This window comes from Lethenteron reissneri, chromosome 21, assembly GCF_015708825.2.
Source record: "Lethenteron reissneri isolate LAM-NWPU_2019-01 chromosome 21, ASM1570882v1, whole genome shotgun sequence".
Lineage (NCBI taxonomy): Eukaryota > Metazoa > Chordata > Hyperoartia > Petromyzontiformes > Petromyzontidae > Lethenteron > Lethenteron reissneri.
The window spans coordinates 11,065,512-11,088,334 of record NC_083799.1 but is presented as its reverse complement, the minus strand read 5'-3'; the positions used below and the strand labels follow the sequence as shown (position 1 = coordinate 11,088,334).

At 46.2% G+C, this 22,823-nt stretch overlaps 1 protein-coding gene across 2 annotated transcripts in view; it reads left to right on the top strand.

Annotated features, from left to right (window-relative positions):
• Positions 1-5,259: 5,259 nt before the first annotated feature.
• LOC133345238 (RUN domain-containing protein 3B-like) overlaps positions 5,260-22,823 on the top strand; it is a 77,408-nt gene continuing 59,844 nt past the window's right edge. The window contains exons 1-2 of one of the 2 annotated variants that reach the window (XM_061555827.1): positions 5,260-5,272; positions 11,126-11,311. In XM_061555827.1, the coding sequence (XP_061411811.1) occupies positions 11,214-11,311 (98 nt within the window). In that variant the 5' untranslated portion in view covers positions 5,260-5,272; positions 11,126-11,213. Of the gene's footprint in view, positions 5,273-11,011; positions 11,312-22,823 lie in introns of those variants that run through there. The other variant, XM_061555826.1, reaches the window with a different exon arrangement.

The window sequence follows — 22,823 nt, the reverse complement described above, 5'->3', positions numbered from 1 at the left end:
CCCCTCAAATCAACACTACTGCGGACCGCCAACCCTCCGCCACCCCCAAACCCCACTCATGATCGATAATTATCACCTCTCCTCGAGTGTTGTTTTGTATTACATGTTTTGTTGTTGTAACGTGGTGCCGACATTTTCGTTTCATATTTGAAATTTCAAGATTTCTCCTGCACGGTGTCCGTGCCGCAGCTTACGCTCCCTCTAGAAATGCTCTCGGGTGGTGGCGGGGGCATCACCCACAGTTTGAGAAGCGCTGCACTGGGCAATTTGTCCGTGGGCCAAAGCAGGAACCGATACCACCTAGGGAAGTAAAACGTAATACCGATTTATTTACGTGGTTAACACGAGTGAAATATGTAATACCCCCACTCATTGCAAATGGGTATCACATAATTCGCTGTTATTGTCCACACAAATAAATGGGAACCGCTAGAGTTATGCCACCGCAAATGGTACGAACAAATGCAATGTTTGTTCTGGGCTCATGGACGAAATCTGCCCGTCAATGTGCTCCCTCCTGCTGGTGACAAACTGCACCTGCCTCCACTCTACTGGTGCTCCCTATGTCGCCACTGCCCATGGTTGTCTTTAACGGGACAGACTAATACGAACGAGAAACAAACCAGGATTGCCCATCGACTTTCAGTGAGGAATATGGAACAAGGTGATCCATTTATAGTGACATAGCGCTAACTGTTGGGCAGCAGCAGCAACTGCAGGTGGACACGAAGCGCACACGCCGCTGAACATGTCCGCGGGTGTGCCGGCAGGTTCGGAGGAACCGGGGCAAGGGTCACGGTAGACCTCGCTGGGAAGCCCCTGGAACCCTCGACAGCAGAGGTCCCCAACCCCCGGGACACGGACTGGTACCGGTCCGTGTCCTGTTAGGAACCGGGCCGCACAGCAGCAGGAGGTTCAATCTTAATTTTGGAGCTTTCGTGACTGCAGGAATTATTCTTTGTTTCTTTCGGTTAAGTCACGTCTAATTTATTATTTTATCTTTAGACGTGACTTAACCGAAAGAAACAAAGAATAGGCAGCAGGAGGTGCGCGGTGAGTCCGCGCGTGGCCCGCCCATTATTTTATTTACCACTTGTCTCAGTCACAGTTTTGGTAAGCCCACAAGCTGACCCCTAGTCACAATGAGTAAAAAAACAAACTTCGCTGGAGAGCTTCTTTGAAAAGGGGGAAAGACCCAATGATGACCCCCCCCCCCACCCCCCGGTCCGTGAAAAAAATTGTCTTCCACGAAACCGGTCCCTGGTGCCAAAGAGGTTGGGGACCGCTGCTCTAGAGGGTTCGAGAAGGGAGGCGCCTAGGGCGGAGCTCAGCCGCGCCGAGGGGAACATAAGCAGCGGAGAGCTCCGAGCTGCCGGTTCTGGGAGTGGACTCGTCTCGTCGCTCTCGCCGTCGTCGCTGACGCCTTCGCTCGATCATTGCGCGGCTGGACAGTCGTTGGCTGTCGGTGCAACGCGGACAGAGTCCCTGTGTCTGGGACGGGTCGTGCGGCAGCGTGGTCGTGTGTGGGAGAGAGAGGGGTGGGGGTGGCCCGAGTTTGTGGCATGAGCTCGGCAACAACTACGAATAAAGAGGGCAGAGCGGTGCATCCTGCGACCACCTCGTCTCCGGCTGACTGTGCGTCGCAGGCCACCCGCGCGCACAGACGACACTATACACATTTATAGACCCTTCACTGATTTCGTATGACCCTGGATTCGTGCACTGATTGGTTTAAAGCAGAGTTGCTGGGCCCCTCCCCCCACCGCCTGTTTATTTTATAGGGGGTGGGGGGAGGGGGCATTTTCCAGAGCTCAGCCTTGGACAGCGCTGGCATACATTTGTTTATTTAATTAGCGAATGCTCTTACACGTGACTTTCACGCGGAGCACCAAATACACCTCCGAATAGCACGGTTGCCTATGTACGGTGCGAAAGAAGTTCAACAATGGAGGAGCTTTATAGCTCATCTGATTCCTCCAGTATAAATAGATATTCTGATCGTGTGTGTGGATGTCAGCCCAAGTAGCCACAGAGCCACGTGACAGCCTCCTGCAGCACGTGCAGGGCAACCACAACAACCAATCAGCGCCGGCCGCGCCGTGGCGGACTCCACAGCCGCGGACGATACACGCCACGGTCGGTCTCCTGCTCCCCGCATTCACACAGCGGGGCTGTCGCCGTAGCATGGCCCCATCGGTTAAGCCGTGGTCACGCGACACATTTACTCGTTGGCTTGGCTGAAGTATGTAGTGAAACGATTGTGCGGCACCCACCCACCCTCACCAACCACCACATCCACCTCACATAACCTTAGCGTGGGAGCGGGTCACTTTAAAGAGCGCATTTGCAGGCGACAAAACGGCGAGTTATCGATTACTATACCATCAGCGAATGCTTTATTGAGCGTTGTACACAAATGGTGCTGGACTAAGCGTAACCAGGGAGCATTGGAGGATTTTTATAAGTGTCGATGATTTGAAATGAAGTGGTGTGTCTATAATCGTCCTCGTTTTGACCTGGAAACATGAAAACCAGGATTCAAAACCAACTCGGGGCTAATGTGTGGAATTGTTTATTATTAATTTATTTTGAGTCCATGAATAAGTTTTCAAGTTTCATTTATTAGGTATAGCCCTGTGAGCCATTCGGCTCTTGAATCGGGTGCAACCGCAATAAAGAAACATAAACATGAACAAGAAAACATCTTAAAGTGACTATGTGCAAACAGAAAATCCAAGAAAAGACAGCAAAATAGTGCATAAAAAGCACCGTACACCAATGCTGTGTTAAGAGAGGGTGTTGAGCTTCCTTTATTTCTTTTCTGCTTACCCGGGATAAGGCCCCGAGAGAGGTTTAAACATATATGTTAGTTATGGGGAATGTGTTGATTGAAGTAATCTGTGAAGTTGATTTTGTGGCAGAGTGAAAATGCCTCCGCGTTGATCACCAGAACAAGCAATAACCAGTCGAACGAGGATGAGAAGCAGCTCCATTGACTTAAAACTTTGGTGACTGCAGGAATTAATATCCTTTGGTTCTTTCGGTAAAGTCACGTAGATAGAAAAATAATAATAAAAATGTAAATAAAGTGAATACAAATTAAAATGATGTGTTTGTTTATGAATTTAGAAATATTTTGGTTACCCCTGCTATGTATGGCAAGGTGATGGTTTTGATTTGATCCTCAGATGGGGTGATGGCTTTGCGGATTGTGTAATCAATTGTGACAAGATCCAGGTACGATTTAACACAGTACATTAAATTCGTGATCTGATCCCATCTGTGAAGTACAAGATTCCTGACATGCAATATCCCGGCGTCGACAAACTAAGCTGTATCTGCAGTAGCAGTTATATTGAGGAAACTAAGCGACATGTCTCGGACCCGAGTTCGCGAGCATAAGGCAGATTTGAAACACGGTAGGACCAGTACCTCGGCCGCTGCATTCACTGCAATGTCATTAAAATTGATTGGCAAGTGTGACTCGTAGTATCGAAATTGAACACATAGCCATTCGCGACAAATATGATTCATCATTTTTTTTGGTTCGGATCCTAGCTGGTTTCAATGTGTCATACACCCTCCTTCACCGGACAGCCAATAAGATTGTCACTTGAGCAATCGTTACTTTTTAAATCCTTTATATTAAGTTCACTTGCTTGCTTACTTGCGCGCTTACGACCGTGCAAATCTTTCGGTCGTTTTTTAACCCACTTCCCGTGATCCAATCGAGCTGACATTTTGCACACAGACTCGTTGTGCGTGACAATGTATTTTCGTGAAAAAGATTCAAAAATTTTACACTTTATAGGAAACAAAAAATTATATTTAATTACCAATTGCTTAATGGTGCCAGGCAATCATCTGACCCATAGGTGGCAGCCATCTCAAGCCAGAGGACGAGAGGACTCTAGCCGCCCGTTTCAAAGACCAATGTGGGCTGGGTTGTGGCCCATTGAACACGCATATAAAGGATTTATAGTGAAAAACTTTGTTTTTACGGGTTAATTTTTTTATCAGTGCTTCAGCAAACACCGGTCTTACGGGGGAGAGTAAGCTGACACCATTTAACAATTGGGTACAGACCTTTGGCGGGAATGTAGCACCTTAGTCACGAACTTAAAAGGAAGGAGTTGGATTATGAGGCTATGTGGTCCCCGTTTTTTTGGTGAACCCTGCTCGAATTGTCGGACAAAGCGGGGCCGGGGAGGGGGGTGGACTCTTGACACTTCACCATTTTTTTTAAAACGCATGACGTCCGCTGCTCCCAGGGAAACACATTCCTGCGGAGGGAGCTGGTAGGAACGTTGGGTTGCTCGGTCAATGGCCAGGGTCAACGGCGGTGTGGTGTATTCCGCAAATATGCCCGACTGTGAGGGCAGGCACAAGCCGGCGTGAGTAGGTTAAACGTTGAGTTTTATAAGGGCACCACGGGGTGACCAGCCCCTCCCCACCCAGTCCCACACCTCCCACCCCCCACCCAGCCCCACCCTCCCCACCCAGCCCCTCCCCACCCTCCCCACCCAGCCCCTCCCCACCCTCCCCTCCCCACCCAGCCCCACCCTCCCCACCCAGCCCCTCCCCACCCAGGCCCTCGATGCACGACGGACACAATAATCCCCTGTGGGCTGGTGTAACCAGGAGGTTCCTACCAGTAAATTTAGATTGATACTCGGATATCGCGTTCATGTTATCTTATTTATTCCTTTTGTTTAGTTACATTATACTGGTAAACACACTTTTTGTGGCATAAGGTATTCCAACGGTTTAAGGTGATTTTGGGGTGCTGATTCCAAATCTGGCATCAGTTTTTGTCTACCACATCAGGTTTTTGAGATATCAAATATTGCATTTTCAATAAAAACTGCAGAAGAAAAATATTAAATAAATGTGGATATCTACATTAAATGATATTATAAACACACTATCCTAAAAATACAGCACCATATTTAACACTAAAGCAGTCACTGACTCGCAACAACCTGCAATCATAAGTGACAGAGTTAATTTCGGGTAAAATCAATGAAAATGGGGTATGCCGATAGCATAAAAATGAGATGTGATAGAGCAAATCTGAGATCAGATTTGGAATCAGCACCCTGAAATTAGTCTAGAACAGCTGCAAAAGTCCAGGCCAGAATTAGTTTTTTTTTGTTGACCAGTGTTATCCCCCCCCATCCTATTCTTCTCTTTCCTTCCCCTCCCCTGAAAATATGCTACTCCCAATCGGCGGTGAGCCCCAAGTGCGTCCAGCTGACGCCCAATTTTAGAGGTTGGTTTCGCCCCGAAATGTTACTCGTTCATCACCTGTGTTTCCCTCGCGGATGTTTGTATTTTGGGTTCTTGCATAAGAAAAAAGGAAACTTTGGTACAGACGTTATGCCAATAATTACAACCAGCATCATCAGGTAAATAGCCGCAGTTGTGACAGCGTCCTCCATTCTTGTGCTTTAAATAGGGGCTCATCAATGTTGCCCACAAGTGAGGCGTGGAGATTCATGGCTTAAACATAAGTTATGTTTATAATTTGTGCAATGTCACATCGCTCCAAGAGCAATTTTGGTTGTGAAGCCGCCCTACCCTCACCAAGACGAATCGGGAGAATCTATTGAAATTGAGGGAAATGATGACTACGACAGAGCTGATGGCTATAGGCCGAGGGTGGCTTAGAAGCATATCGTTAAGTAATTCCATGACAACCTGTATTTACCTGTATATACAGGTTGTGAAAGACCCCACGCAGCAAGTCCCTGGGTTTGAATCCTATAGAACGGCCGATATTTAATCCACGCAGATAGTCAATAGCCGGACTATCTAACTCATTTGAAGGCCAATGTAGACAAATTATTATCGAGGCTTCACCCATCCCCCCCCCCCCGTTTCCTATGCGTACATTGTCATTAGACCCCCCCCCCCCCATACGCAAGCGTACGCATTTGAGTTACCCTCCCACGTAATAAATGGATGGCCCCTAATGCATTTTTACTCACGCGATCGCACTTCATTATTAATTGCAATATTTAATTGAACCGCGAGGGGGAGACTCTTCACGCTCACACAACGTGGAGCACACTTGAGGCAACGGAGTACGAGCAGTCAACAGCCAACACAGATTGTGAGGACGAGCACTTTGCTACAGAGGCTACGATCTTCATCAGCTAACCACTGAAAACAAAACCGACTTCTTTAAATTGCCAGCTATTCGGGCGCAGACGTAGTTATACAGATTCGACTGTGGTGGTTTTCTCAAGGCACATTGTAAGTTTCCCACCCAGTAAACAACGAACGTCGAGCCAACGTTGATAAAATGTTAAAAAAACAGGCCAACGTTGGCCGAACGTTCCACGTTTGCTAGTAGGGAGCTATCCAGACTTGGCACACATGGAGACCACCCTGGGTCCACTCGAAGCACCATCAAATCTGTCCGATGGATTGCTCTACATCACAGGGTGGTTGAAGCTCAGAGGTCGCAAACGGGTTTTGATTCCTTACCCGTACCCGGCCGCACTAGGGTCGCAAACGGGTACCCGTACCCGGCCGTACCCTACCAGTACCCGGCCGGGTACGGGTAGGGTACGGGTATCGGGTAACTGATTGCGACCTCTGGGATGAAGCCATGTTGCAGGCGTGGGTGGGTTGATTCCAGTGGCGGCTCCTGCAACTTGAATTGTGAGAAGAGACAAGACGTTGGGAAATGAGTGACAAACAGTTACTCACCAGTGACTCACGGTCTACCCGTACCCGGCCGCACCAGGGTCGCAAACGGGAACCCGTACCCGGCCGGGTACGGGTAGCCGGGTATCGGGTAGGGTACGGGTATCGAGTACCCGGTTGCGACCTCTCTTGAATCTACAGCCGGCGTGCTGACCACGTGCCACAGGACCCTGCGGACTACGCGAGGCTTGACCCTTCAAAGCGGCCAGCAAACGAGATCTACGGCACTGCATCTTCGCTGCACTAATCGGGTGCAAGAGGGGTGGGAGGGGGGGGGGGGATATGTTGGCCTGGCAAACACGGTTTAAATTTTTAGTTCTCTCTGGCAACCTGTTACCTTGCAGTGACGGAAGGGGCTGAGATGTGATGCTGTGTATAATCGAAACGACAATTTGTGAACTGATCGATGACTTCAATCTGATAGCTCGGCTCTACAAAACGGATCACACGTCGACAACATACGATCATGCGTGCGTGTTTCGATGCACATATCCTACATTAAAAACGAATATAATCGGTTAGATTAAGCGATGCGTCATTACACTACTACTAAACGCGAACTAGGTTACTGACTAAAATGAAACCATCACACTGGGATTTTTGCACAAAGCGTTGGTGTACGGTGTTTTTTTCTGCAATATTTTGCTGTCTTTTCTTGGATTTTCTGTTTGCACTCAGTCACATATTCACTTTAAGATGTTTTTTGTTCATGTTTTTGATTTTTGTTTGTTGCGGTTGCACCCGATTCAAGAGCCGAATGGCTCACAGGGCTATACCTAATAAATGAACTTGAAATTTGAACTTGTCGGGTAATCCGCCGTAACAAGTTGTGTTTACCCAGCGATAACGTGGGATGCTCTGTGAGGGGGGAGATGGAATCCTCCCTGGTGCTGAATGGAATGCAGCGGTCTGCTGCACATCAGGCTGGGCTGTAGTACAATCTACGTGGCTTTACCGAAAGACCCAAAGAATAATATTAAACAGGTCTCTGAAAAAAGTCAATGCCGAGTGCTGTGTCGCCTGCTTGCACGTGTTCGTGTTAATGTCAACGGAAGAAAGTCACCTTGCCAGGACGACGCGTGTGGTGGACTTCCATTCACTTTCATGACATTTACAGGTCTACACTTTTGGCGCCATGACGACAAATTGCTCCGTTGAAATTGCAGTGTGCATTGTGTGCGTGCGTGTGTGTGTGTAAAATCAACAGTTATCTTCCTGCACATTGCTGCCTTTTATTGTATGTAAAAATTGCCAATCATTCCACCAAAATTGTTCGGAAATAATGTTTTAAAACCCTTGATGCGTTAACCTCCCCTGGTGATTGGTACCCGTATTGAGATGACAAATTGGAAAGTTTGTGCAATTTCAATAGCGAAAAGCATTCTTCCGTGTCATTTGTTGACATTGTTTTTTTGTATCCGTCTACGATAGCTCAGCTGTGTTAAATCTGTAATTTTTTAAAAAGTTGCTCGTTCAAATATGTATTGAGGAAGCCATTGCTGAGAATAGGTTTTTTTCCCCTTTTTTCCCCCCTTTTTTCTGGCGACAAAAATACCTTTTACGAGAAATTATGTCTGCATTAACCACAATACTTGTGATCAAAATGCAAACACAAAACATACTCTGATAATATATGCATTGTCTTTGAAACTGATTGGTCCACACCAGAGACAGCTTTCTTTTGAGCCTCGACTCAAACGGTATTAGACCAGAGGATACGGGCTCATTTCCTTTGTACTCGTTTGCATTAGCATGCCAATCCTTGGATCATCTGTTGTGCGTGCACACGGCGAATTAACTCCTTTACATCTCTGACCCCGCCTACTTACCCGTGGGTGACACCCACCTCAAACCTATATATATAACCTCTTGTTGCAACAGCCCTTTCTTGTTCAGAAGTTCTACTGCTGTATCTTTCTACCTGATGACGATTGCTTGTGTTGCGATCGAAATGTGATTTTTTTTTTTCTACATACGTTACCTTACCGAAAGAACCAAAAAGAATGCATATATTTATCATAGTATACATTTTTTTGCATTCTGACCACAAGCATTGTGGTTAATGCAGACATGATTCCTTGTAAAAGGTGTTTTTTTATTGCCAGAAAAAAGGGGGAAAACCTATTCTCATATTTTGGTATTGGCAAAGGAGGCCCCATGGTGTCGAAGTAATTGCTGTTGGAAACGCAGCAGTGGTTTTCTTTTAGGTAGAATGGCCCTGTCCCAAGAACACCATTCTCTCCAGTGGCTCTGAGCCATGAACGAAATATGAGCGATCCAATGATCAGGGGAGACGCTGACGTTTTTCTTTACTTTGGAAACATACATGGTGGGTTTGAATTTCAGTTTCCCATCGTGAATAAGTGTAGTTTCGTCCACTGCCAATAGGAGGCAGTGCTGATTCGTAGATACTGCATTCAATGGCATGGACGTGAACCGTCAATAAATACTCGCTGACGATGTTATACACTTTAATACACACGCGGATTCGGTGTCAATGACATAGTTACGATTGGACTTTAACCAGGTGAGACTCAAGATACAGAGTTTGCCTTTGTATTCCCATTCTATTAATACAGTAAACACATTCCTGCGGAGGGAGCTGGTAGGAACGTTGGGTTGCTCGGTCAATGGCCAGGGTCAACGGCGGCGTGGTGTATTCCGTAAATATGCCCGACTGTGAGGGCGGGCACAAGCCGGCGTGAGTAGGTTAAACGTTGAGTTTTATAAGGGCACCACGGAGTGACCAGCCCCTCCCCACCCAGCCCCACCCCCCACCCAGCCCCACCCTCCCCACCCAGCCCCTCCCCACCCTCCCCACCCCACCCTCCTCTCCCCACCCAGCCCCTCCCTCCCCACCCAGCCCCTCCCTGCACGACGGACGGACGGACACAATAATCCCCTGTGGGCTGGTGTAACCAGGAGGTTCCTACCAGTATAAATGTTCATCATGGTTATACTCGCAATAGACGCGGCACGACATCCTTGCGGGCAGGGGACAGCCGATTTGAACACGGTAGACAACGAGCATCGAGGCATACACAGACCAGGTTCGTGAGCTCCCAATGATCCAGACCTCACCTGATCAGTGAAAGAGGGGGGGCGGGTGTTGTTTGCTCCGTGATAGTTACGTGAATCGAGAGGATGTGCGTGAGAGTTGACAGGTCCGCATGGTTCCTTTCCCACAACTTTTACTTCGGCTGTCTTGGACTCTCTTATCGTGTGACACTCACGGACAGCGCGGCTTGCATTCGTCAACGTCATTATCCCATGTGAAATGCTCGGCTTCAGCGCGTGTGCTGGGAGCACGACCGATATTTTCCATGCTTTTTAAATCAGTTGACACGCTGATCCTTCGCAATTGTCTGCATGTGTTGGGACACTTTCTCGGCAGTAGGTCTGTGACAACACTACCCCCATGCACGCAATCGTGTGCTTTGCCCACTCTTGTTGAATGCTTTCAGGCGCAGTTGAAATATTTACCAGCGGTTCGATGGAAGGACAATGTATTAAACCAAAAATGTATTCCATGGGTAGTAACAATCATTATGTTCCAGGTGCCCAAGCCTTAAGTGTGCAAGTCATGTATTGATGTCTATACAAGTGACATTCTGCACACTTTAAGACATTCAGTGAATTTAATTGACGGTACAAATCTGACGCAGGCCTTGCTGCCTTTTAACGTGCATGCTTCTGTACCAGAGAACCGGAATTCTTCCACTCTAAACCAACATTAACACGGGTGCGGTGCGCGTGAGATGCTGCCGTGGTGTGATGGTTCGCGCTGTCCACATGGGTACATAACAGTTGAACGGCAGGTTGCATTTGCTGGGATAAAGCGTAGGTGTGCTCTCACATCTTGCAAAAAACAAATCTGGCCGGCAGGGGAGCGTGCCGTGGTTGGAGTGTTCCTGTTCGTTTTGCTCGTGGAGGTAACCGCAGAACGCGGTGAAAACCCTGCCACGCCACGAGGGAATAACGCTCCAACGTCCGCACAGACGGGCTCACGAATCTACATTCTGGCACTGCCATCTCCTGGTCACTTTGGAGAATCTTTACAAATCTGCACGTGGGTCATCCATTGGAGGCCTGCTTAATTAGGCGTGCCTCCAATGAATAATGAGAATTGTACATTTGTATCCAGCGGCGGGGGGGGGGTGAATATATTGAGACGAGGCAATTCATAGACAGGTGATTGATGAGCATTGGTGGATGGTGGCAATTCATGAATAATGCGATATCTGCTTTAAGAAAGGGTCGCGTGCTACCCCGCCTCCCTCACCGCCTCCACCACCTCTCTCCCCACCCCCTCCACGTGTCGTGTACCCGAGCCGATCATGCGGCAGTGCCCGTGGGAACGGCCCCTCCGCCGATCACTCTGGGAGTCCCCAGAATCTCTGCCATTCTCCAGCAGCAGCAGCAGGCGCATCCTCGTCTGCGCACGCCCTGCATCCTGCCCGGCGTTCCGCCCTCCATCCCTTCGGCATCCCCTCCTCGGCATGGCGCTGTCACTGGGGTTCGGCCGCGCCCTGCTGCGCAGGAAGGCTGACGCGAGGGATGTGCTCATCGAGCGCAGGAACCTGGTGACCGTATGCCGGTGCGTGCGGGCTCCATCCAGTACAGGGGAGGGAGGGGGTCTCATCCATGCGCCCGTGTGATTTTGGATTTTTTTTTTATATTCACACCGCACATAAGCAGGCGTCCGGTGTTGTGGCGAACGCAGCGGAGGCTTGTACGTCTTCGGCGAAGATGGCTCGTGCGCGCTCGTGCGCGCGTGTTCTTTGCATTGTACGTGCCTTGCGTGGCTTGCGATGAGCGTCTTGCGTGGTTGGCGTGTGTTATGAATGTTGTGTGTGTGTGTTACGTTGATGTTCTGTATGCCTGGGTCGTCGTCCGATGTGTGTGTGTGTGTGCGTGTGATGCAAGGGGTGTCCTGTGTCTGTCTTTGTGCAATGTTTGTCCCGCGCATCTTACGCGGATAGCCTGTCTGTCTTGTATGGAGCGACCCGTGTGCATGTGTGCGTGTGTCGCTTGGGGTTCCTGTGCGCCTTACACACTCTGGATGCGCGTGTCTCGCACGGAGACTTCTTGCGCGTCTTGCTCAGATGTTGTCTTGCAGGAATAGTTTCCGTGTCTTGAATGGACATCGCTTGTGTTGTGCATGTACGCCCCCATCCCCACCCCCTCCCCAGTGTACGTTGAAGACTCGTGACAATATCTCGAGCTATCATTGATGCCGCCCTCGTGCGTGGTCTCGCGTGGAGTTTGCCCAGCGCATCTCACCTATGCACGTGTCTGCTGCGCGTGAAGTGCACCACCGACGACCGTGTATCCAAGTCTCTGGTGTCCGTGCTTTCGCTATGATGTATCCCTACGTATGTTGGACTTTTTTCGCACCGTCCGTAGCCAACCGTGTTCATCGTAGGTCCTAATACTGTATAGTTGGGGTCATTGGGTACTGCGTTATAATCTTCACAAGCCTCTCTTCGCACATGTCAAAGGTGCAGTATTTGCACGGCCACTGATGTTTGACTTGGCAGCCGCATGCATGGGGATGAAATTAATTAAATTACATGACCTCTGCACATTTAATAAATTAACCTGTTTTTTTTTAACATTCACTCGCACGTGTGTGCGATTTTCATTAACAAATTATCGTTTTTTTTCAAGGCGAATATGATAAAATATTACTGGTTTTAATGTTTTGTTTAGGTCGTCGGATTTGTTATTGGGAGAGTAGCAATGCGTGTGCAATTGGCACACGCATTGCTACTGTCCAAATAACAATTGGCACACACATGGCCGTGTTTTAGTTCTGCACATCAAAAGCTGAGTGCAATCAACGATGCCGGGCTCCTTTGAGTGAATTCTGTTGTGAAGCACGGCTCCTCTAGCCACGCTTGCAGCGAAGTGCAACTTTTTACATCCAATTTGCTTGATCGTCGATGGAACCTTTGGGGAAAAAACGAGTCTCCCGTGGTGCCACGCTAAACATAATACATATGCGCTACAGGAGAAGAAGAATAAGATGCATGCGGTGACATAACATGGTTGGTTGGCATGCCCCCTCGTGCAAGGCATTCATGGAGGGGGGTTCTCTTTCCATAGCTGGCACATTGGCCCATCTAGCCTGTGGGCCATAGTGCAGCTGCACTAACCTGCACCACCTGCATCGTTCAAAGCTACGCCACTGGGTATAGGTTGGTCCTGACAGCAGCTTGCAGACGTGTTGAGTCTTGAGCGCACCGTTACTTGTGTAGAGAAGCTCCCACGGACACACTCGGAGACGGAGGTAAGTTAAGGGCTTTCGCCAGGGTTTATTAAAGCTTATCAATATTACACAGCAGGGTACACAACTCCCAGGGGCTAGGGGTCCTACTCTTGAGTCCGGGTCCCTGCCGGCTAGCTCCGGTCTCTCTCTCTCGTGTCGGATCGTGGACTCTGCCGACTCCACCGAGCGGAGAGAGAAGCACCTCTACGGCTACCACCGGCTTTTTCCCAGACTCACCACTCGATCCCTCTCTCTACCCCTGGTTCCCTCTTCACCCTGCTGACTCTACCCGTTCCCACAGTGACCCCGCTTACGTCACGGGGTATCCCTTAAGTAACCTAGGAGACGTGACGTCATCGCACTGAACGGCACACCTGACGTCACGTCCCCATTTTACTCCTCTACATTTGTGTAGTGCAGCGCTCCATGCGTCTCCGGGATGTGTTCGTTCCGAACAACTCCCGTTACACTAAGACGGAGGAGAACAAACAGCTATAGGGACATCACATTTGCTGTTAAGAAAATTGCGTGGGCACGGTAAGGACACGTCTCGAGAAGGAGTGCTAGCCTGTGGTGGAGACGGACATTGGAGTTCTAGATTTGAAGCTTTCGTGACTGCAAGGATTCATACTCTTATTTTTTTTTCGGTAAAGTCACGTAGGTAAAAAAATGAAATTAAAATTAATAAAAAAATAATAATAAAAATCACGACGTTTCGGAGGCAACACAAGTCTCCGTCATCAGGTGTGTATCAAGTGATACAGCAAATCTGGCTGTGACGGTCCCACCTGATGACGGAGACTTGTGTTGCTTCCGAAACGTCGTGATTTATATAATTTTATTTTTATTAATTAATATTTCATTTTTTAACCTAACCGAGTCTTTACCGAAAAAACTAAGAGTATGAACATTGGAGTGGCAGCTCATGGGAGGAACGGGCCAGAGGACGCCACCACAGAGTGATGAAATCAACTTGTGTTCGGTTGCTCGGCTGCTTCCTACGTCATCGCAGAGCCGTGAGGGATGGAGACGTCCTTTGTCCAGCAGGGGATTAAGCATGGCTAATGTGAACTCCCAAGGGTGCAATTGTACACGTGCACTTATTGAGTAAATCTGTATGCTTGCACGCAAGTCTGAAAGTGGAGATGCGGCTTGAGTGCTTTATGAATCGCTGCCACGTTACGGTGCGGCTCTGTGCAGGTGCTCGCCGTCTGTACATCACCAGGGGAGCCTGTAACTAGTCAGAACAGGTCCTTTGTGCTGTGGTGTAGCTATCGAGTGTGCAGGTGGTCAGATTGCTCTTGGACCCGTGGGCAAGACGGGCCCAGCCGCTGGGCTGCAAAGAGGGGGTGGGAATATCGTTCTATGCGCAAGGGCACATGCCAAACATCGCCACACGACTCTCAATGTGCATGCCGCTCTGAGTATAATCAAAACTGATGATACGCTGTGAATGATTATGGATGGTGAAATAACACGGACAAATATCCATCTCTCCGCATAACAAGCCCCTTTTTTATTCCATTAGGCTGTGCAATTTCTGAACGAGAGCTATCCGGCAGAATTTGTTTAAGCAAGCAAATTCGGTACCAATTTAAACCACCTAGATTCCATGAGATTCAGAGGATGAAAAATGGTTCAGATTTTTCCTGAGAAAGCAAATGCTGCTGGATCGTATTTCTGGAAGGTCCACTGCCTAATAAAGTAAAACAAACTACATTTTGTCAGGAGAGATATGATCTCTGCAATATCAACGAGCTCTTGATTTTAAACCACTTTACGCAAGGGGTTATAATCATGTACTGCTGTCACCTTTGTCTATGAAATCTGATTAAAGTTGCAACAATATTGTCGGTTTATCTGAAATTAGGTCATTTTAATTAATAAGTTATACTTAAATTATGTCAATCTAGATGCGAACATTAACACAGGATCAATTGGACAGCATTGAAATATGATATTTATATGCTCTTAATACTACCGAAAAAAAGTATTCTCAATTGTTTCTAATTATGCTGTTGACTTCATGCCAAGATAGTATTCATTCCAAACTCGAGCAGTCATCACCCCATGCATTAGGAAATGGCCAAATGAAAGCGATATTACAGAACTACATCTGAGACCCCTTCAAGTGACCTTCTTAGCCACACAGAAGGGGGCCCAGCATTTTCCCATCTGCCCTGCTACAGGGAATGTCTGTCAAATGGCAGTCAAACTGAAAGATTTTTTTTCCCCGTTAATTCTCAGCTGGAAACTAGGCCAATTCAGTGAAACAAAATATTAGTTTTTTATTTGCAGTCATTTGTGACCCGGCTGAGGCTGTAAACTCACTATACTCGGCAAACAAATGTCATCACGGGTGGCCGAAGCTTGAATTCAAATCTCGGTGGTGCAGCCTCGGTACTCTGACCCGTCAGCGACTCGGCCACATCAGCTCAATGAGCTTCTTGAGGAATGTTGAAGATTGTGACTTGTTCAGTGCAGTAAAATGTGTAATGAGGCCTTAAACTGGGACCTCTACAACAGCTTTTGCTCAACAATAGCAATCGTATCAATTTTTTAAGACGGATCACCTCGGAAGGAGAGGCTTGGGGAGGGCTTTCTATGAGATGATGGTAACATCTGGTCGGTCTGACTTTCTGTAATCGATCTGACTTTTTTCGCACAGCTGGCAGAGTGGGGGTGTCCTGTTTTTTTTTTAAAGGAGTTATAGCTCGTGTGTAAAAAAAAGATAGATACATTTCTAACAGAGATTGCACTTTCATCCCCATGTACCTACATTTCACAGTAAAGCCACGCAAATTAACACTTTGCATGGCTTGATCGTGGCAGATTGTACCAATATCTCTTGCAAAATTGACTCTCCTCCAACTCATTGTCGTTCAGAGGCTGCACAGAGCCTGCATGTGAATACAGAGGGGGGTGGAGGGGGCAAAACATCACTGCTTTCCATGCAGAAGCTTAAGTGAAATCAACCGGTAAGCAGTTGCTTTACATGCAAGCATAAAATCCGTGGTTGATAAGTGAATATGCGTTCTATGTTCATGAGGTTATAATTCCAAGCATTTTCCCATCGGATCAAGTAACTAAAGTCTTTTTTTGACAGTTGTGGTAATGGGCGTTTAATGGGTGAGGGTGGTGAATACGGAACAAAAGACATTGAATATTGTATACGGCTGAATGTGCATTGCCTAGTACCATTTGCACTTACAATATTATACTCATTACCAGGATATACTCTTACCGAATGAAGGATTACTTATAGGTTTCAGTGCTGGTTTTGTAGATTTGTAAAAATCTTAAATACAGTATAATAAAAAAAAGTATATACAGGATCAAGATTGAAAAGCAGCAGTGGTACAGTATAGGAATTAAATCTTAATTGGAGCACATTGTAATTGGCAGGAAATTAATAATACACACTTGCTTTACAGCCATTTGACAATACTTAATGCCGTGTGATATAGCCAGATGGAGTCCTTGACTCTAAAATGCAGTACACGAATGGTGTTTGGGGACCAAAAGCACAGTGGTTTGTACTCTGCACTATGAACCCAGCTGCCTTAGTCCGCTATCATGGCTAACATTCGGGGGCAAACGATATATGAACTAGTCTCCGGACCCAGAGGCGTAGCTAGGGGGGGGCAGGGGGGTACATATGTCCCCGGGCGCCAAGGTAAAGGGGCGCCAAAATGAGGCTTACAACGTGACATTAGAACTTATTGCGGCGGGCACGGCAGCCTGAAACTACTGCACAAATCTACACCTCAACCTAAAAATGTATATATCCCGCCACACACAGCCTACATGTCATGTAATTACATTTTGGTTTGTGATTAAACGGGGGGGGGGGGGGGGGCGCGCCAATTTTATAGTTCGTCCCCGGGCGCAAAATATCCTAGCTACGCCACTGTCCGGACCTCTCCTTCACCAAACCACACTGCTCGGTGAAGTATGCTGAAACAACTCCCTCTTGACCAGTGTGATGTGACCTTCATCCAGCATTTGATTCGGAGGGCTGAACGTTAAAAAAATATATACAATGGAGAGGTGGTTACGTTTTCTTTCAGGGGGTTTATTGATGCTCAAATACAAAACCGACTTTAGAAACGCCCATGCCCAAATCGTCTCGAATGTTCCCCCCCCCCCCCCCAAGTTCTTCAAGTCTTGGAAGCTACGCAGTCCGGCTGGCGCTTGAATTGGTGATCACCATGCGCAGCAGTTTGTTCTAGGCTGCTGTATTATGTGGCGGGCAGCAGTGGGCAGTGCAGCCAAACACATTGTTGTGCTGCACTTCTATGCACCCAGGTCTACACCCCCCACCGTAATCAATGCGCATTGACCAGCGTGGTGAAGTATTATCAAATAATCCCCATGACCTGCATGGCATGAAAAGCCCCTTATCCAGCAGTGAATTGATAAACGGCTATACATGGCGATATATTCCAGAAACATTGAAAACGTAATACTTTGAAGCCAGCTACATTGCTCTAACCACCGCCTGTGTCTAAAAATAAAGTTTGGCTCCGGTGATGAAGTCTATAGTGGCTATACTTTGTTTCGTAAATTGAAACAATGACACTTCTTAACGTTTTGCTTGGCAATTGTAGCTGCTGGTAGTTTTTTGGCGCAGTCGGACCACTCGTGAGATAGCTTTCCCCTTGGGGACTGACTGCGAATGTCACACGGCACTTGTTTGTCGCGTGCACTATTATTAGCATGAACACAGTCATGAGGTTTGAACTATGAGACGTTATAATACGAATGTTCTGCATTCGATGTCGACGTTAAGTGGCTTTAAGCGTGAAGAGCACTGACCAACTTCACGCCCAAGCCTTTGGCCAAATAAGTGATCTGTATCACTGGTGATGGCAGATAATTAGTGGTATCAATATACGATTATTTTTATACATTTTGTTCTCCCAATAATTCGATTTGGCACCATATAATATGAAGTATCCGTGCAGAAATGCCAGAGTGCATAAACCCATGTGTGTGCCAATATCCCGTGGGAGGAATTCACGGAACTACTTCTGATGTCTCTTCAAGCGATTCCCTTTTAATCATACACTAGAGGCACACTTGAACACACAACTACAAATACATATTCGTGGCGTGGCAATCGACAATATAAAATTTTTTTCTAAATTCTCAGCAGAAATTTAGCCGAATTACGTTTTTAAAAATTACCCAAATTAAACGTCACGGATTTTTTTCGTGCACTCATTGGTGACTGGGCTGAGAGCGTCACCTCGCGAAACTATAAATCCCAATTTCATCATGGATTCTAGATTTGAAGCTTTCGTGACTGTAAGGATTCATATTCTTAGGTTTTTTCGGTAAAGTCACGTGGGTAAAAAATTAAAATTAATAAAAGTGAAATAAAAAATAAAATAAAAATCACGACGTTTCGGAGGCAACACAAGCTTCCGTCTTCAGGGGGAACCGTCACAGCACGATAGCTGTATCACTTGATAGCTGTATCACTTGATACAGCGTTTCGGAGGCAACACAAGCTTCCGTCTTCAGGTGGAACCGTCACAGCACGATAGCTGATGGAAGCTTGTGTTGCCTCCAAAACGTCGTTATTTTTATTTTATTTTTATTTAACTTTTATTAATTATAATTAAAAAAATTTACCTACGTGACTTTACCGAAAAAAACCTAAGAATATGAATCATGGGTGTTTGCCCAGATTCAGAAGTCACTTCTTTGTGCTCTCACTCCAAAGCCAAACTCTGGCTGTAGTCTGCACCGAACAGCCTCAGCTTTCTCAGACCAACTCTTGTTTGCGAGGCAATGTCTGGCACATAGGATCACACATTTCCCAGGATGTAATTTGATACTGTTGCAGAATAATGTTAACGTTGTGCCCAATTTAAATAACCTATCTGAGCACTTTCCCTTAAAGTGCTTTGTATGATGGCGATATGCCTCCATTAGATTAACTTTGATGTGAAATTCGCCACATCAACCTGCATTAAGTTTTATTAAATTTTAATGAAGCCAGCTGCTCATTGGTATTTCCCGTACATTTTAATTTGGGAGGAAATTTTTACTTTACACACCATTTTTTTTGCTAATTATTTGGTGATACTGCATTATTAGTGGTGCATAAGCACAATTTTTTAAATCTCAATACGTCAACAACTCTGGCCTTAAAAATAAGACTGGTTCAGGGAACGGTCCTCAATAGCATATTTACGTGCTATGAAAAAGGCCCATTTTTAACAGATTATTTTTGCAAAAGTTTTAGTATGGTATACTCATATTCTATATTCAACGTTGGAGTTTTGTAGCAAAATTCAGGAGTGATGTTTACAAAAATAACTATTTGGAGTCAACATTACATTTTTTAAAAATCAACGCTAAGATAGTAACTGAGAGGAAATATACAAATGTTAATTGCATAAAACTGGAGCTTCTGATTTCTGTTTTGGAATTTAGCGTCAGAACTTCACATTTATTTAAATTTTGTAAAAAAAAATCTCAAATTACTCTCTGACTGCGCGAGTATTATTGCATTATGAAAGCGCTCATCAGGAGCATATCACAACCTGCATCGTTATATACAAACCGGGGATGATTCTTGGCATAAACAGTACACGGATTCACACTGGACTGTACACGCAGCCCCATCATGTGGCACTTAGCGCACAGCCGATACAGTAAGTAATTATTATAAGGCAAGTTTTTTAAAACTTCGCTGGAGTGTTCCGTACGGATGTCCGCACTGCCTCTCTGCCGGCATCACCATAGTCAGTTTGCACTGCTATAATCATAGCAGGTACCACCAAAGTCAGTATGCACTGCTATAATCATAGCAGGTACCACCACAGTCAGTATGCACTGCTATAATCATAGCAGGTACCACTACAGTCAGTATGCACTGCTATAATCATAGCAGGTACCACCACAGTCAGTATGCACTGCTATAATCATAGCAGGTACCACCACAGTCAGTATGCGCTGCTATAATCATAGCAGGTATCACCACAGTCAGTTTGCACTGCTATAATCATAGCAGGTACCACCACAGTCAGTATGCGCTGCTATAATCATAGCAGGTATCACCACAGTCAGTTTGCACTGCTATAATCATAGCAGATACCACCACAGTCAGTATGCACTGCTATAATCATAGCAGGTATCACCACAGTCAGTATGCACTGCTATAATCATATCAGGTACCACTACAGTCAGTATGCACTGCTATAATCATAGCAGGTACCACCACAGTCAGTATGCACTGCTATAATCATAGCAGGTACCACCACAGTCAGTATGCGCTGCTATAATCATAGCAGGTATCACCACAGTCAGTTTGCACTGCTATAATCATAGCAGATACCACCACAGTCAGTATGCACTGCTATAATCATAGCAGGTATCACCACAGTCAGTTTGCACTGCTATAATCATAGCAGGTACCACCACAGTCAGTATGCACTGCTATAATCATAGCAGGTATCACCACAGTCAGTATGCACTGCTATAATCATAGCAGGTACCACCACAGTCAGTATGCACTGCTATAATCATAGCAGGTACCACCACAGTCAGTATGCGCTGCTATAATCATAGCAGGTACCACCACAGTCAGTATGCACTGTTGTAATCATAGCAGGTACCACCACAGTCAGTATGCGCTGCTATAATCATAGCAGATACCACAGTCAGTATGCACTGCTATAATCATAGCAGATACCACCACAGTCAGTATGCACTGCTATAATCATAGCAGGTACCACCACAGTCAGTATGCACTGCTGTTAGATTTTTCAGAGTAGGTTTGAAATACAAATTTGACCCGGGCAACACCGAGTACTTCCCGCTAGTTGTTTCAAATTTCGAGTTTTGATACGAGTGCCTTCTTAGAATCACCGGTTCTCTATGCACATACAATTGTGCGTGCAAATATGCACACTGAATTCAGTGCAATGTGAACACATCTCTCATGTCCTCGGCCCACAAAGTGCAGCGTGGACAATATTTGTCCGAAAATTGTTTCTTGCTTAAACGGCGTGCATAACGGCACACTGAGTGCCATGCGCACAGAACACGTGACAGTGCGTGACGGCACTGTCACATACTGCTGGCGTGTCAGCACAGGAGAACTTCTTTTATCCACTGCCGCATTACCCACAACCCTAATTATTTTTGTGGTATCTGTAGGGTCTGCGTAAACTCATATTATCCACGAGACTTTTTTTCTACATGGTGGATAACTGTAATATTGCAGATAATCCCACGGAAAATAGGAGCCACGATATTGATGATTTTGGCTAGCCATCGAACATAGATGGTTACTGCATCGCCTGCTTTTAAATGCGCTTCTGCGGCCGTCTGGAACGCTCTTTCTTCCAGGTGTTAGGAAGTCACTGAAGTTATGCACTTTTAAATCATCTAGATTGCAAACTAATTTCTTTAGAACTGCGTATTGTGTTTAGTTTGTTGTCCTTCCCCCGTACCTTCGATTAGCCTCGTCGGCTTCGTACGGTGTGAAAGATGTTCAACATATACATACATATCACTGTGGAGTTCACCTCTATACAGCAACTGGAGATGGCTTGTGTATTTACGTGATCTATACATCCAACTACACTATGTTGTATTAATACGAATACTGTGTGCAGGGGTGGTGCCATCCCATGAGGTGGATCCTAACTAGCCCACCCCCCCTCCATCCTTACCCCTTCAACCCCCCTGATGCATCAACCACCTCCTAAAATATATTTCCGTGACCCAAGAAAACGAATTAGTACAATACGAATAAACAGGAGAAGTTTTCCTGAGTTTTCATAACAATAATTTTGAAAGATCCCCATGATTTGCGGGGGCCATTGAGCTGATCTGATCGCTTCTGCGGCCATCTGGAATGCTCTCCCTTCCGATATTAGGAAGCCACTGGAGCCATGCACTTTTAAATCCTCTAGATTGAAAACGAATGTTTTTAGAACTGCTTTTTGTGTTTAGTTTGTCATCCTTCCCCGACGCGATGCATGGGACAATTAATGGGGTGTTTGCATTTTCCACACACGCACATACGGGGTCACAAGGCTTAGTCTAATTTCTGCTCTTATCCTGCAAATGTAATACTCGCAAAGTCTCTGCCAGTTTGTTCCTAATAAGTAAATACTATTGTCAAATGATCAATTCCCCTCGGGGCAATTGATTTCACAGGAATCACGGGGTTAATTTGTTCAGGCAAATGAAGGAAGGGGGCTGCTTGGCCCAGGGGCTTACTGTCGAAACACTGAGCCGGAGATTCTCCATTTGATTTCGCACGATTAGACTGGGTTCTTCTTCATCGTCGCAATTCCACGGTCTCACTACGTCCATCAGTGACAACTGCTCAATAATACGATCTTTAAAAATCGAGTAATTTTTTTACATATTTAAAACCCGTGAGGAATGAAATGGCTTTGGATTGATTGCCGTACAGCTGACTCTTGGATAGCAGGGCACAGGAGAAGGGGCAGCTTCCCTAGTGTGAATAATAATAATAACTAGAACAAGCTCTATGGCGCCTTAACACAGCAAGGCATTAACAAGGGCGCCGTTTGTACGCATCTTAAAACTTCTATCACACAGCATGTAGCCAACCGTGCTATAACAAGAGGCTATGTAAAGAATGCTTTGATTCCTATTGCTATTATTTTGGTACAACATCGCATATCCAACCATCACGTAGCCACCCAAATCCAATTAACTGCCCATACCGAGTGCGGTATTTGTTTTACGGTGTAACTCTCATTTTCAGTTGATGTTCACCAATCTGACACTTTCGCATGCAGACATTCTTAATATTGCATACATTCGCTTTCAAGCAGTTCAT